Source organism: Mercenaria mercenaria, chromosome 10, assembly GCF_021730395.1.
Source record: "Mercenaria mercenaria strain notata chromosome 10, MADL_Memer_1, whole genome shotgun sequence".
NCBI lineage: Eukaryota > Metazoa > Mollusca > Bivalvia > Venerida > Veneridae > Mercenaria > Mercenaria mercenaria.
The window spans coordinates 35948614-35965241 of NC_069370.1; the positions used below are offsets into that span (position 1 = coordinate 35948614).

At 33.7% G+C, this 16628-nt stretch overlaps 1 protein-coding gene across 4 annotated transcripts in view; it reads left to right on the plus strand.

Annotated features, from left to right (window-relative positions):
* The window catches only part of LOC123559383 (uncharacterized), a 71242-nt gene that overhangs the window by 39914 nt on the left and 14700 nt on the right, over positions 1–16628 (plus strand). For all 4 annotated transcript variants that reach the window (XM_053552753.1, XM_053552754.1, XM_053552752.1 and 1 more), the window contains 6 exons: positions 6242–6334; positions 11791–11922; positions 12577–12708; positions 13981–14109; positions 14399–14527; positions 15738–15866. In XM_053552753.1, the coding sequence (XP_053408728.1) occupies positions 6242–6334; positions 11791–11922; positions 12577–12708; positions 13981–14109; positions 14399–14527; positions 15738–15866 (744 nt within the window). The remainder of the gene's footprint in view (positions 1–6241; positions 6335–11790; positions 11923–12576; positions 12709–13980; positions 14110–14398; positions 14528–15737; positions 15867–16628) is intronic.

The window sequence follows — 16628 nt, forward strand, 5'->3', positions numbered from 1 at the left end:
AATGTGGTAGTGCACACTCATTTTCATCAGGATCTCTATGGTAGCTTCAGAGTTATTACCCTTTAATTGTTTGAAAATCCACATATTTGTAATTAACAAACTAACCAATTGGTAGAATTTCATTAAACTTCTTTCATTTGAGTCCATGAACATTTATTATCCACATATGAAGTTGTGTACCCACACCCGGTCACTCGCACCGCCCTTATCACACCCCGTTCCCTTCACCGCCCTAACCCCAAAATGTTTTTTTTTTCATTTTTAAAATCTTAAACCTTCTATGAATTATCACCAACATGTGCGAAGTTGTACCTTTCCCCACCTCGCCACTCCACCCAGTCACTCAATCCCCACCACCCCGAACATGCACCACTCTCCATTTTTCATCTTTCATTGTCCATCAACATTGTGATGGTTTGTACTCTCAACCGGTCACTGCTCACCCCCACCAAAAAATCATTCCGCTTATTTAAATTTGAATATTTATCAACATGTGAAGTTATAAACCCCCATCCCGTCACCACCCACGTTTAAGATTTCTTACTTGATTTTTCTGCCTAAAGGATATCTTTTCTATTAAGTTCAAATGTAATGAAATTATTTGCTTTTAGTAACATCCTAAACATTCTGCAGGATATATTTCTTTGCCATTCCTCAACACAAACCCATTCGGCGGGGGATACCAATTCATCGAATTTACTTGTTTCTTATCATAGACTGCCTTAACCAGGTTATTTACTAACATTACTATCTGAAACATGATCTTTTTTCACAAAACACGTGTTGTAGGTCGTAGAAGATGCTGTGACTGGTGCAATGTTTTACAATTGAGGAGGAAACTGTGTTCCAATACTTTGTACAAAACACAAGTTATCAGAGGCATCATTACCTGACTTCCACTGGGATCGTAGGGATTCCTAATCAAAGGATTTCTGGAATAAAACCTGAAGGATCGGGACACGCCATTTAGATAAAGATTTAAGTCTGTTGGGGGCCACTAGCCTTATGGGGATTAAGAATATTGAGAAGTTTTTCTTTCCATTTGAGCTAACATTAATAATGGCATGTTAGGGATGAATTCCTAGAAGACCTTCAATAGTTTTTACAGGGCACCAATACATCAGGTTTATCCCTGTACGACATGTGTGTTATTATACTTTTATTCGCCGATGACATGATTATTGTTTTGTTAATTCGTTAAAAGATTTACAGACAAGTTTGAACAAGTTATATAAGTATTGTCAGTACTGGGACCTTCAAGTTAATACGAGTAAAACTAAAGTTGTAGTCTTTCGTAGAATTTCCGGGGGTCCGGTCAAACAAAATGAAAGATGGCATTACAATAATGAGCCACTCGAAATAGTAAACGATTTCAATTACCTAGGTGTGGTGTTCAACTATACGGGATCTTTTACTATGTACAATCAGTATGCTGTCGGTAATGCCTTAAATATTATTCTAAGAAATATCAATAAATATGACCTTAACTCTTCAATATCACTGCAACTATTTGACTCCTTTGTAGGATCCATTCTAAATTACGCATGTCCAGTCTGGGGATTTTCTAAATCAAAGCACTTAAAATTTTGCAAAGCCATATAAGGTGTCAAGCTAAGTACAAGTAATGATTCTGTATTCGGGGAATTAAGGAGGTACCCGTTATTCATAACTAGATATATACAAATAATTTCAAACTGATCAACACCGATAGTAACATACTGAAAATTATATATCTGAAATCTTGTAGTAAATCTGATAATGGTGTTAATAACTGGAGTAGTGAGTTAAATTATTTATTGAATGATCTTGGATTTGCTGAGGTATGTGATTTCTCTTTCCCCCCCCCCCCCCCCCCCCCCCCCCCCACCACCACCAGTGTAGAAATAAATGTATTTCTACCGATATTTTATTTAAGCAAAGATTAACAGACTGTTACTTTCAGCGGTGGTGTACTCACATCATAAGAAATAGAAGCGCGTTAACACATATATACTTTTATATTAAAGAAGAAATTTGCATTGAAAAATACCTCAATCTATTTCAAAGTAAAACTTTCAGGTTTGCTCCGACACGAATTCGTGTGTCTGCTCACAGTCTCCGTATTTAGTCTGGGATGTGTGGTAGAAATCGTCTTGAACGTCATGAAAGAATATGTCAGTTTTGTGATTTAAACGATGTCGAAGACGAGTACCATTTAAAATGTAAAACATATTAGCAAATAAGAAGTTAGTTTATTAAACGATATTATTATATCCACCATAGTAGTATGTTTAAATTTATGCTATTGTTACAGTCCAAAAACTATTCCATCTTACTAAATCTATGTAAATATATTAAAAGCTAATTATAGTCGAAGTGAACTATATACATATTTGTAGATTACCTGCCAGCAGATTGAGAAAATGTATCATAACATAACTTTGTAATTTCTGTATAATTAAGTATCTCGCAGAGTTTAAATTGAATGACATATCTCACCTACTCTTCAATTCTGTTCATTCTCTATTTTGTTTGATGAGTTAACGATTAAGGGTTAGGAGTATATCACCAAAACACAGAAATATTTTATAAACGAACAACGTCGTTACCAATATTTAACCTGACCATTACATGTTCTGCCGTATTGTCCCGTACTTAAGATATTCTGAAAAAGTTGTCCCCTTTTGAAAATGAATGCCATTTGTAAAGAAATAAAAATAAACAATTGCTGAAAACTGTGTTCCACATAGTTATATGAAATTTCAACACTCGCACGCTATTGCAAATGCATCAAAACGTACATGTGTAACAGTTCCTTGAAAATGGTGTGTTTTTAAAGGCGTCAGACTGTCCGGAAGTGGGGCCCCTTTAGGCAGTCCTTTTCCGGAATTGGGTATAGTAATTTATCGCATCAACGTTTCGACTAACGCCTTCATCAGGATAATTCACATACAAATATAAAATGTTGTTTAATGTGTGAAATATAAAAGTCACGGTCAAATACTAAGGCTATTATAACACACCTAATTTTGTCTTTTCAACCATATATGAAAATTACATGAAGGAAACAAAAGAGCCTTGCCCATTTCGGACAGAAAAATACTTACCTTTACTCATTAATACATTCAAGAATTGGTATTTTAGACTGTTTCATTACCCATATATACGGTTTTTTTTTTCCCCAACAATCAAGTGATTTTGTTATCTAGACAACACGGCGTGTTTGTACGTATAATGTATACAGCTCCGTGCTGTCCTATCCTTTTCGCATATTCAAGAACTGTAAACAAGAAAGAGGTTCAGATTATTCAAGCAAAAATATATATTAATTATACACCAAAAACAAGATGATCATTCTGTAAGCGTTTCAAAGTTTGCATGATAATATTTTGCTAAATTTTACTATCGTAATTCTGATTTGGTTTTAAAATTCAGTAGTAATTTAAAGACACTTCTGCGAGAAGGTATTTCAAAGCCCGTTTTTTATGGGGATGTGGTTTACAAACTTCGTAAGATCTTGGGTCATGGTAATTTTCCAACTGTATTTGGTAAAATTATAAAACGTTTTATTATGTTACGACCCAACTGTATTGAGATATACCGCACTTTTAATCTTCAACCCGTTTACAACTGGACACTACGCTTCCCTCTTCGATTGTGACTGACGGAAGAGAGGGAGCAGTATGACTGAACTGTTTTGATATCTGTCTGTTGGCTTGTTTCGTCGGGCCCTTAAGGGTGTTTCTCTTGATGCTCTGTCTTCTGCAGAGGCATTGAGTACATACTATTTGGTTCTTAGGGTTTGTTTTTTTATATAATTATACAGAAGCATTTTTATGTTTTACATGCCATGCCTTTTTGTTTCCATTTCGTGTGTAAGAGATTTACCTGGCGGGGATTACTTTTATTTACACTGTCCCGTGACTTTAGAACATGGTGGGGGTAAGAGTGTTGGGTGCGCACCATAAACCGGTGGTGGTTTTGCAACTGACCGTTCCAAGGCGGTGCACCACTGTGTTCCTTTATTTGTTCGTTTTGTCCTAGTGTGTCTGCTTTGTGTGAGAGTGTGTTTGCTTTGTGTGAGAGTGTGTGTGAGTTGGTCGTGTGCTCGTCCGCGAGCTGGGTTAATGTTTGGGGAGGCATTCCCTGTTTGATAATTATCCTTGTTTGTTTTTATTTTGTTGTATTTACCTTTACCCCGCTAAATTTCTAAAATTATCTTCTCCATCATTTAATTTAAACAGTACCATTTATTTTTCGAAGGGGTGTTCACTGAAAATACACTGACTGAATAGCGAACAGGTCGCAAAGACAGAATCACTTGCCGGCAGTAGACTTATGGTTAAAGGAACATACTGTAACACTAATGTTTCTGCTATTGTAAGTAGGGGGTGCCGGTATTTTTATTATACAATGCAGGAAGCTTTTAGGAAATTACCGCAAGTTGTTGTAATGAGGATGGTGTTTGATTATCCATGATTAAAAGTCATGGCATTTTCCTACTTAGTACCGAGAAAACCGTTTGTCAAGAAAAAAAACCAAAAAAAACAAGGAGTTGCGTTCAATTAACGCTTGATGCCCCCGGTGGCATCCTTGTCAATACAAGGCAACCTAAGTCCAAAACGAGGTCAAGGTCAAGGTCAAACTGAGGTCCGGTGATGTTTGAAGATGAGGAATGGTCACAGGTTACATCTGTATTAGTATCAATTCATTCTTGTAAGCGGTATTGATGCTAGACGAAACGGTCCCATTTGGTTAACCAAGAGATGGCCCATATAAAGCAACATAAGTCCAAAATGAGGTCAAGGTCAAGGTCAAACTGAGGTCAGGTGATGTTTGAAGATGAGGAATAGTCACAGGTTACATCTGCATTAGTATCAGGTCATTCTAGTAAGGTGTATTGATGCTAGACGAAACGGTCCCATTTGGTTAACCTCATACGGACGGACGGACGGAACAGATGGCCCATATAAAGCAACCTAAGTCCAAAAAGAGGTCAAGGTCAAGGTCAAACTGAAGTCAGGTGATGTCTGAAGATGAGGAATGGTCACAGGTTACATCTGCATTAGTATCAAACGGTCCCATTTGGTTAACCTCGCACGGACGGACGGACGAACAAACGGACGAACGGACAGGACAATCACTATATGCCTCCCGCATCAGTAGATGCCGGGGGCATAAAAACACCTGAATTTATAAAACTTGAATAAGTAAATTGAAACGCCCAGGTCCCACTTTCACGTAAACACTTAAGTAATTACTTAGTTAAGTCTGTTATTTTAAAATCCTGCTTTTGCTTAAGTTATTGTTATTTAATGATGATTTTTTGTATAACAATGTATTTATAGCTAGTTTCCATTTTCAGGAAAAAAACTTAAATAATTGCTTAGCTAAGTCTGTTATTTCATATGCATTAACTTTTTCATCTATATCAGAACCGTATACCGGTATGACTATTTCATAGATAAAAACACAACAATTCTGAATTATTAAGAAAACGCAGTATAGAAATAGGAAGTATTTTTAAGCAAAGACATTTCTACTTAAGTTCGTTATGTCGTGCTTAAATAGAAATATCATATTTGCGTGACTTAAATAAGTACTGCAGACAAACACAATTAATCATAGCATAAATTAACTATAAATACTTTGTTATAAAAAATCAGCATTAAATAACAATAACTTAAGCAATAGCATGATTTTAAAATAACAGACTTAACTAAGTAATTACTTAAGATTTTTACGTGAAATTGGGGCCAGGAGTCCAAAATAAAACCTCAAGAAAAAACCAAGCAGACCAGATGGCAATAGATGGTCCATTCCAACCATTAGGCAGCAGACTTTAACATATGAGTTAGAGACATGTGTGGTGTATCTCTATAAGTAGTAAAAATCGTCTTCTAAAACTTTTCGTTAAATTAATTAGGTGTTTTTGCCATTGATCTAAACAGCAAAATCATGTCTAGCGGAACGTATACGTCTTTTGTTAAAATTACAATATTGCAAATTCTGGCATACCAAATATGTTTATTGAAATGTATAAATTCAACAACAAAAATATGTTCACATTAGTATATAAATGTAGGCATATACTAGTAATACCTGTTTCTGAAATGAAAATTGACTACTTACTGATGTTATCGGTTGATAGTTTTAACTTGTAAGCGTTTTTGTATGCAAAGGATTGCATTTAACCTTTCAAATATGTTTCTGAAAGAAACTGAGTTATAGAAAATTAAAACATAACATTGATTTATTTCAGTACCGGCGATAACTCTATCAGGAGTTGAAGTTACAGACCTTAAACAAGTACTTGACGACAGCAAGCCGAAGATGCCACCACAAAATAACGACTGTAAGTATGAAATAGTTTAATCAGAATACAATCAACATCAGCAAATTAATGATACATTTTCTTCATATTTAAGCTATTCTTTAACCTTTAGCCTGCTGGCAGCAAGTGATTCTGCCTTTGCGACCACTGCCGAGCAAGATCAGCCTGCATATCCGTGCAGTCTGATCATGGTTTGCACTGCGTTCGCTGTTCAGTCAGTAAATTTTCAGTAAACACCCCTTATTGCCCAAATTGAATGATGGACCAATCAATTACAGAAATTTAGCAGGGTAAGGGTAAAGGAAAGCGATCAGGACGAGAAGAAATAATACGATCAAAAGTTCTTCAGCGCTGTTTGCATTGATTTCATTACTACTTGGTTATACTACATTGATTTAACTTCTCGTATTGTATTGAGAAAAGTATGTGTAGGTTACTAACCGAGCAGGAGGTGTTCATAAATTGAAAAAACCCGCGCTCGTGCGAATCGTGACACGGAGAGCGCATAGCACTCGAGGTGTTACCGCACGACCGTGGGTATTTTCAATTCATGAACACCGATCTAAGAGGTAAGTAACTGACTTGCACAACGCCATATTAATTTGTTAGTTTTTATTATTTTTTTTATTAATAAGTCTTTCCTTCCCCCAGTCAGAAAAAATGATTGTGGGAATTACTTTAACTTCATCACGTAAAATGATATTTAAAAAGTTTGTGAAAGTTCTGCTTAATACGCCAATGTAAATGCATTTTAGTTAGCCGATTATTTGTTGGGGGTTTTCCTCTGTTTGATTTTACATAAAAAACAAACAAACAACGCACCAGTATGGTCTCTGTAACCGCTGTCCCTGACTTCCATACACTGGCGAGATATGAAAACGCAACAAACATATGCCTGAATATATTTTTTTACTACAAAAAGCACCACCTTTAAATGTTCAACACATACACATCTCGATACTCTGTACCCACTGTGTTCAAATTTAATCATCACAACAGACCGTAAAATTAACACAATGCCTATAGAGTATGGCATGTCAAACGTTGCTAAATTATATATGTATGTTATTATTATTGTATGTTTGTAATTGTTATTCAATGTCTTGTCATTCATATTCTAAAAGTCATTATTGTTATTCTATATTTCGTTATTCTTATTGTATCTTTGATATTGTTATTCAATGTCGTGTCATTCATATTCTAAGTCTTACCATTGTTATTCTATATGTCGTTATTCTTATTGTATGTTCGATATTCTTATGGTAAACGTCATTACTGTTATTCTATATTTCGTTATTCTTATTGTATCTCTGATATTATTATTCAATGTCGTGTCATTCATATTCTAAGTATTACCATCGTTATTGTATATGTCGTTATTCTTATTGTATGTTCGATATTCTTATGGTAAAAGTCATCATTGTTGTTCAATATCTGACGATTCTATTTACAAAACGTGTCATTCTTATTCTATGTTATGTGATTGTATTTGTATAGCGTCGCTGTGCTATTTATATCGCGGGAAATCGCACATACAATAAGAATATCAAGCTTACAAAAACAATAATGAATATACAACAACAATAACGTCTTTTACAATAAGAATATCGAACACACAATAAGAACAACGACATATAGAATAACAATGGTAACACTTAGAATATGAATGACACGACATTGAATAACAATATCAAAGATACAATAAGAATAACGAAATATAGAATAACAATAATGACTTTTACCATAAGAATATCGAACATACAATAAGAATAAAGACATATACAATAACAATGGTAAGACTTAGAATATGAATGACACGACATCGAACAACAATATCAAAGATACAATAACAATAACGAAACATAGAATAACAATAATGACTTTTAGAATAAGAATATCGAACATACCATAAGGATAATGACATATACAATAACAATAGCAAATTTTAGAATATGAATGACACGACATTGAATAACAATAACAAACATACAATAATAATAACATACATATATAATTTAGCAACGTTTGACATGCCATAGTATTTGTATGTTTGTTATTGTTATTCAATGTCTTGTCATTCATATTCTAAAAGCCTTTTTCGAAACTTAAAACCAGGTTTTTCGAATACTAACTTATATTTTCGAGCGAAAACATAAGATAACGGGCGTAAACCATAGGTTTACGTTCGATAAACTAGGTTTCTTGATTGAACTATGAATTTCGGTCGTTATCCTAAGTTCACGAGCGTGAACCTATATTTACGGGCGTAAACCTGGGTTCACGTAAACCATAGTTTACGAACGTGAACCTATATTATAGATCGTGAACATGGGTTTTCGACCGTAAACATAGGTTCACGCTCGTGAACATAGGATAACAACCGAAAATCATAGTTTTGTTCGAAAAACCTTATTTATCGAACGTAAACCTAGGTTCACGGTCGTAAATATAGGTTCTCGCTCGTAAACATAGGTTCCAACCGGCAAGCGAATTATCCAATAATTACGTTCTTGGTCGAAAAACTAGGATTATCGAATACTAACCTATATTTTCGAGCGAAAACAAAAATAGGATATCAGGCGTTAACTTTAGTTTACGCTCTTGAACCCATGTTTACGTTCGATAAACTAGGTTTTTCGATTGAGCAAGAACCTATGTTTACGGGCGTGAACCTGGGTTCACGAGCGTGAACCATAGTTTACGAACGTGAACCTATGTTTACGACCGAAAATCATAGTTTTGTTCGAGAACCTAGTTTATCGAACGTAAACCTAGGTTCACGCTCGTATACCTAAGTTCATGGTCGTAAACATAGGTTCACGCTCGTAAACATAGGTTCACGTTCGTAAACATAGGTTCACGTCCATAAACTATGGTTCACGGTCGTAAACATAGGTTCACGTCCGGAAACATAGGTTCATGGCCATAAACCCATGTTTACACCCGAAATTCGTAGTTGATTTCAAAATCCTAATATATCTACCGTAAACCATGGTTTACGTTTGATAAACTAGGTTTCTCGATTGAACTATGAATGTCGGTCGTTATCCTATGTTTACGGTCGTTATCCTATGTTTATCCTATGTTTACGGTCGTTATCCTATGTTTACGCTCGTAAACCATAGTTTACGAAAGTAAACCTATGTTTACGACCGTGAACTTGTGTTTACAAGCGTGAACCTACGTTTACGAGCGTGAACTATGGTTTACGGCGTTATCCTATGTTTTCGTTCAAAAATATAGGTTAGTATTCGAAAAACCTGGTTTTACGTTCGAAAAACCTGGGTTTTTTTCGAACGTAAAACCTGGTTTATCGATCGTAAATCTTAGTTTTTCGACCGTGAACTTGGGTTCACGTAATTATTGGACAATTGGCGTGCCATATGGGTTACGTGTCCATTTACTACCTAACAATACAGGCTAATGGGTAAAATGACTTTGCAATATTCTCACTAGTTATCTATGGGTTTAAAAAGAAGATTTGCATAAACGTCTCTTGAAAACATATGACCTGAGGGTAAAATAACTACGTTTAAAATAATATTGTAAAAACGCCTCAAGTTACTGGATATCAATAAAAAGAGGTGACATGACAGAAATACGAAACTTAGAATAACTAATACATTGTACGTGTGAAAATTAAAAACCAAGCAACAAAAATATAAGTTTCCATAACCACATGTATTTACATTAAATAGAAAATTTAAAAATCCAGCTATCCGCTGAACCAAAAGGGTATATATGGAATTTTCACATCACAGAAACGTTCCCACTTGATTATAACAACACTTGTAATTGTTTCTGGCATATTGTTACAGGACATTTTCATTTGAAGATAACGCAATCTCTGTCGTAGCTTTCTTGTTGGTCTAACACTGGATCTGCACAATCCTTACAAATGCAAACATCTGTAAAAAAATAGAACAATTATAGCATATGTGATATATTGTTATTCCTACGAGTGTTTATGCATTAGATATTTCAAAATTAACAATGCAGGAATTTAGTAATTTAAGATACCAATTAAAAGTGGTTAATTACCATTAAACAATATACTTAAAATACAAGTTTACCTTAACTAACATATAAACGCCCCATCTGCTGTTAGCTTTTTATGGTTTTGGAAACTGTATATCGTCTTGAATCAAAGTTTCTGCCTTGGTTTTTCGAATCAAAGTTTCTGCCTTGGTTTTTCGCAGATATGCCCACTCCACACAAAAATATCGTCTAGCAGTTTTAATTTTGAGTATTTTATTAAGTGCTCATCACTAACGACTGCAGCTGACTCAAAGTGTATATGAGCATCAAATTTTAATAATTCCGGTACATGTATTTGGAGAACACAGAATTTTTGCAAACTAACATGCATACATTCATATGGGCTACTTTACGGAAAATATACGGAATATTCATGGACAGTAACATGGCATTAAATAAACATTACAGTTTGAACTCAACTAACATTCTTTTCACGTGCTCAGGTATGGTATGATACTTGTGCAGGTGCTGAAGTATGAAATGTATGTATTCATTTTGGTAACTAACCCATAGAGAACAATAGAACAATTGTGTAATGCGGGTTATATTTGCTTTCATATTTGATGTCATATGGCAACTCTTTATGACGTAGTCCGTCTTGGAGGGGGCGGGCGCCTGACCTGGAGCAAAAAACGGTCAAAATATCAACTTGATACCCCTTTAAAATAATGGATAGGGAAATGTGATTTAGAGAACAGTGTGCTACCCAATCTACATGGCATGGCCCTAAATACATTTCAAAGAAATTATTAAATAATATTACCTGATGGAAACTATGAAATTTCTACTGTCAGTCGATCTTCTTTAGTCGAATTTGCACCATAGCCGAAAACTTTCTATCATACAGATATCCTGTCCTTTGTAGGGATTTAGACATTGTTTGAGAAAAATGAAAGAAGGATATAGGTCGATTGTCAAATAAAATGTTTTTCAAAAATGTTGTTAATTAATGTTAATATATCAGTACTGAAATATGATTTGTTTAACGTATAGTATTGCAGTTTGGAGGCCATAGTCACTAAAAATGTCTTCCTATAAATTATGAAAACTATGTATTACCATTAAATGATGACTACCTTTTATGAAAAGTTGTAACTTGAGGAAAAACTCAACGTTTATTTTTGAGAAAGAATGTAAAATAATCTACATTCGAAGAACACCAGACAGAAAGAGAACGCTCCTTATATTACGTGCGCTGAATATCAACATATGACGTCATGATTGTGTGACAAATCAAACGACTTTTCTTTTGTGGTTGACAAATATTTTGATCTTAAGTGTTTAAACTCAATATTGGAGAAAGCTAATTTAAATATACTGTCACAAAATATTAGAAGAGTGACTACTTTATAAAGTAACCAGTCTAAAAAAGATCAGTTCGACATTTTGTTCTGACAAAATTTAAAATGTGCTTTCTATATTGATTTTTTTATATACAGCTGGGTGTATTAAAACAGAACCAGAAAGAAAAACCTCTATCCGAGAAGCAATTGACAGTATGCACAAATTACCAGATGATTACCTAAATGCCTTAAAGTGCTGTAGAGAAATAGGAAGCGTTGATGATCAAGGTTTGTAATACAGTATTGCATAGATTACCATATGATTATAATGCCTTGTAGTGATGTAAAAAAATAGGGAGCGTTGATCAAGGTATCCGGTGCTACTTATTGATATTTGCTAACAAAATTAGACGCAAAGGAGGTCGTGACAACTGACTATAAACAATATAAAAATGTGGGTCTTTTTATTATTTCATATCTTCATTAAAACAAATTTAATCGTCCTTATTTTTATCCGTGAAATACAGAACGTTCTCTTATATTTAAAAACTGTTCACCAAAATATCTGTCCCTGTGAAAAAAATATATTTTCGTCCACAGCAAGAGCCTACGTTAGTGTTTTTATATTAGATTAAGTTGGTATTTCAAATGTTTCACCTCAAAACCCTTATGCATGTACAATAGAGAGAAAGATCAAGATTTTGCATTGAAAATATAATTGTTTAAATTCGCGTTACACCGGACGTAAATATGCAAATTAGGACAGTTTACTAGTCCATAGCCTGCCAAAATCATAATAATCACTGTTCTTATTTGGTTTAAACAATATCTATTTCCAAATATGCATTACATACAAACATTTGTTGATGTCATAGGATTAAGGAGTAAGCTATAAGCTTGTATTTAAACCTTTTTTTTTTTTGGTTCGCATTTATGAAACAGATTCTCTGGAGGTTGTATTGTCGAGACAAAAAGCAATAAAAAGTCTGTTAGATGCGATGAAGAAATTTCCAAAGAGTAAAGAACTTCAACTAGAGGCTTGCAGATCTCTCCTCAAACAAGTTCAACATTCAGGTATAAATATTTCAAAATTTTACAACCCACCTTACATGTTTTTGAACTTTGAATACATGACGATGTTTTACACATTTAGAGGTATACAGTTTCTCAATTCGGGAAATCAGATTAAATGTTACAGGTTATAGTTATTTTTTTTTTTTTGCCTTCTTACGAAAGTTGTATTTTAGTAACAGAACGGAGCGAAATGAACGCATGAATTGAATGTTCTGTTAAACTGTAGGTACAAATTTGCAACCCTCATATTAGACGACTTGAAAATGAACTTATACGGCCTGATATAATAACATGCATTCCGAAGAATATTTCTCTAGCCAATAATTGATAGTGGTGTGATTTTCTATAAACGAATAAGAAGAGCGTGTATACATTCTTCTTACTAACAAAAATATTAAAACTAAAAATCATTAGTTGCAAAAGGTTTATCCATGTTCAACATTTGACTCATCACATGCCGTCTTTAAAATAAAGTTTATCTTTTATTTTGATTGACCCACGTCACGATTTATAATGCCAAAAATTCGTCATTCTTTCTGTTCTGTTTTCTATATGAAATGTGTAAAAATGCCGTATATGCATTATTTAAAGCAAATTTTTTTGTATAAAACCATTAATATGAAACCTTAGGTGCAGGCGTTTTCTTTCTTTTAATGTATATATTTTTTGAGTGTTACATATTTAATTTTTGTAAAATAAGAATTTGATGAACCCAAATACGGTTTATTGTCACTTATTTGAAGAATTATTAACATTAGCAAGAAGTTGTTGTTGTAGCATCACATAAGTAAGTGACGGTCAAACCTGTTGCTTTCTGGATGTTTAAACCACTTAAACTAATTAAACTTCAAAAAATATATCCAGGGAGGCTATGAATGAATTGTTATAGAAACAATGTTTCAAGTGGTATACAATCGTAGATCACAATGCCACCAGTTGTTTATCAGTTTTAATCCAAACATTAGATGCAGATATTGAAAACTTTATATGTATCTATAATACCTGTCTTACAAATTCTGATATGGCAGTCAATTTATTTTTTTTTAATAAAGTTAACTATAGACTAAAACGATTGAATCACGTATCTATGTTTCAGCTACAGTTTTACATATAAAGCATGTGAAACTGAGTCACTCCGAATCGGTAATATTGCAAGAAATTATTTACTCGTGAAATCAATGCACAGGGCGCTTAATCTTTTCGTCCTGCTTAGATTTGTTAAAACATATTTTTGTTATATATTACAATTTGTATTTCTTCAATAATTTACAGAGGCAAGCCTTCATTACTTATCAGAGAATGACGGCATGAAACAGTTTCAGGTGGTTATTAAGAACTTTCCAGAAGATACAACCATTCTAGCAGTAATATTAGACATCTTTGGGTTCTATTCATTTCAAGGTAAGTAGAGTGAAACATAGGCATTAAAACTTGAAGGCAACATATGACCTTTATTGTATAAACCAGATTCATTCAAGAAAAAAGATGAAATGAAAAGAAAATGTGTTTGTTTTACAGTTGAGGTCTTGCATTCTTGTGCCACTTGTAAAAATAATGCATCTAGTGGTCAGTCGACGAAAGTTCGATCCTACATAGAAAAAACAAACGAATGTCTTGAAATGATTTGCGATGAAATAATATTTTTTGCAGGACAGAATAAATACTTTTTAATTGATTCATTTATTTACAGACGAATGGCGGGATCTGTTGACAGAGAATGTTAATCCGTCCGATTTTCTAACTACGATGGCACGTCACGAGAATGACGTCATTATAATAGAAAAATGTTGTGTTGTTGTTGGCAACCTTGTACTGTCAGGTATGTCTAGGGTCGAGGAACAGTCCGAGCTTACAAAGCTGCGCTTGGAGACATATAAAAACATGGGTCTCATGTTGAACATATGAGTTTTTATTATGTCTGCATCTTGTGTAATACTGTTTATTTCACTGAACTATATCAAAATTTTATTCGTGTTTGTGTTTTTTTTTAATTATTTTTAGAAAATATATAAGCCTATACATTTTGAATATGGTGTTTAGAATCACTAAACTGGTCATGGGGCTTATAACTTCAAAAAGATTTAGGCCACTAAAGGGAACAAAGTATCTTGTAAAGTATCCATTTTTATCAGGGACAATCCATTTTGCCCGAATATTTGATATAATTTTATACACTATTCCCTGATTGGAGAAGCCGTGTCACAGATCGGTGATATCAAAATGTCATAAATTAATTTTAGAACCTTTTTGTACGGTAAATTAGGTATTACCCAACATCACTGCACATTTCAGGGCATAAAATTATTACGAAGGCAGACACTAAAAACCTTGAAGGGAATATTGTATTAATTGCAGTAAAACTTGAAGGTGTAGGGGGTTACCTCTAGTTGTAAACCTTGGTAAAATTGATGACTGCTAAGATGATTAGTGACAAATACTGCGAAGTTATTTATATTCGCAGGAGGCAAATTTTCGTGAATTTTATGGTTGCGCCATTCCAAGAAATTAAATCCCATTGCACTGATAAAGGGTTCTCGTTCTTGTGATTTTTAAAAATTGAAATCTCCATGAAAAAGCCGTTCTGAAAAATAAACACGAAATTTCATACCCACGAAATTAAATGATACCGCAGTACATTTTTGTTGCCACAAATTTTATGATCAGTTTTGTATTATCTATTTAGAGATTCGAAACCCGCATGAAGTAATAGAAACGATGAGTAATATGTAAAGGTTTAACTTCTGGACTGAAGCAATCAGAATGTTTTAATTACAAATATTGGAATTCATATATTAAATTAAAAAAAAAAAACGTCTAAAAATAATAGAAACACTAGTTCAGCAAAGATGTTTTTATATGTAGAATAGATACTAACACTGAAGTCTGAGAATATCTGTATTAGAATTTGCATTATTCACAGCTCGAGTATTTAGCATGTTTCTATGTCTTCATATATGTCAAACATCCCTTTAGAAAATATGGATTTTTAACAAATATAAATATAACTCATCACACGATTTACATTGTAGGTGACATAGCCCGATCCCTGATGTATGTTGGAGGGGTACATAGTATTATTTCAATGATGACAAAGTATAGCCAGAATGTGGATATTCTGAAACATTGCTGTACTGCATTGGGAACATTTGCTTCACACGGTAGGTACCACTGAACAAAAACCTATAAATAGAATGTTTTGCAATAAACTTCATGCAAATTTGATACTTACAACATGTACTATTTCACGTCCTTGTGTAATTATTTGAAGGAGACATGTTCTACCATCTTCTCACAACTGACCATGGACTGCACGTGCATTTTATAACAAATAAGCGGACACATATTTTGCAATGCCAAATTTGAATTTGAATTTGAATTCAAAGTTGTGTAGCTAGTCAATATTTCAGAAAGAAAAAGAAACACACAAACTATTTAATACGGCATTCCATATATGCAAGAGTGCCTCAAAATGCATATTAACATGATACTATTGTTTCGTGTAAAATTTCAAAAATATCAGGCTGGTTAACCAGTCTCTTTTTATGCAGTTTTGTTTAGTATATAGGTAAAATATGCCAGTGTTCATGTGCTGGAATGTTCAATTTGTAATGACGCAACAGTTTAAATGATGAAAATATGCTGCTTACTGTTGCACGTTTAAGATGGTAGATAGATGTTAAACATTATGTAATTCTTTTTGAAAGTCGTGGTTTTGTCTATTCACATTAATTTTTAGAGAAATACATACATGTTTTCTTTTAAAAGCTTGAATAACATAGTACGCGGCCATCGGGTTTTTGGATTATAATGTGTATACTAACTTTCTTACATACAAGTCTACGAATTTGTTCACAATAGGTATTAGATCTAGTGTTGCAAAACAGATATACTTCAAAATTGTACAAGTAAACTAAAACAAG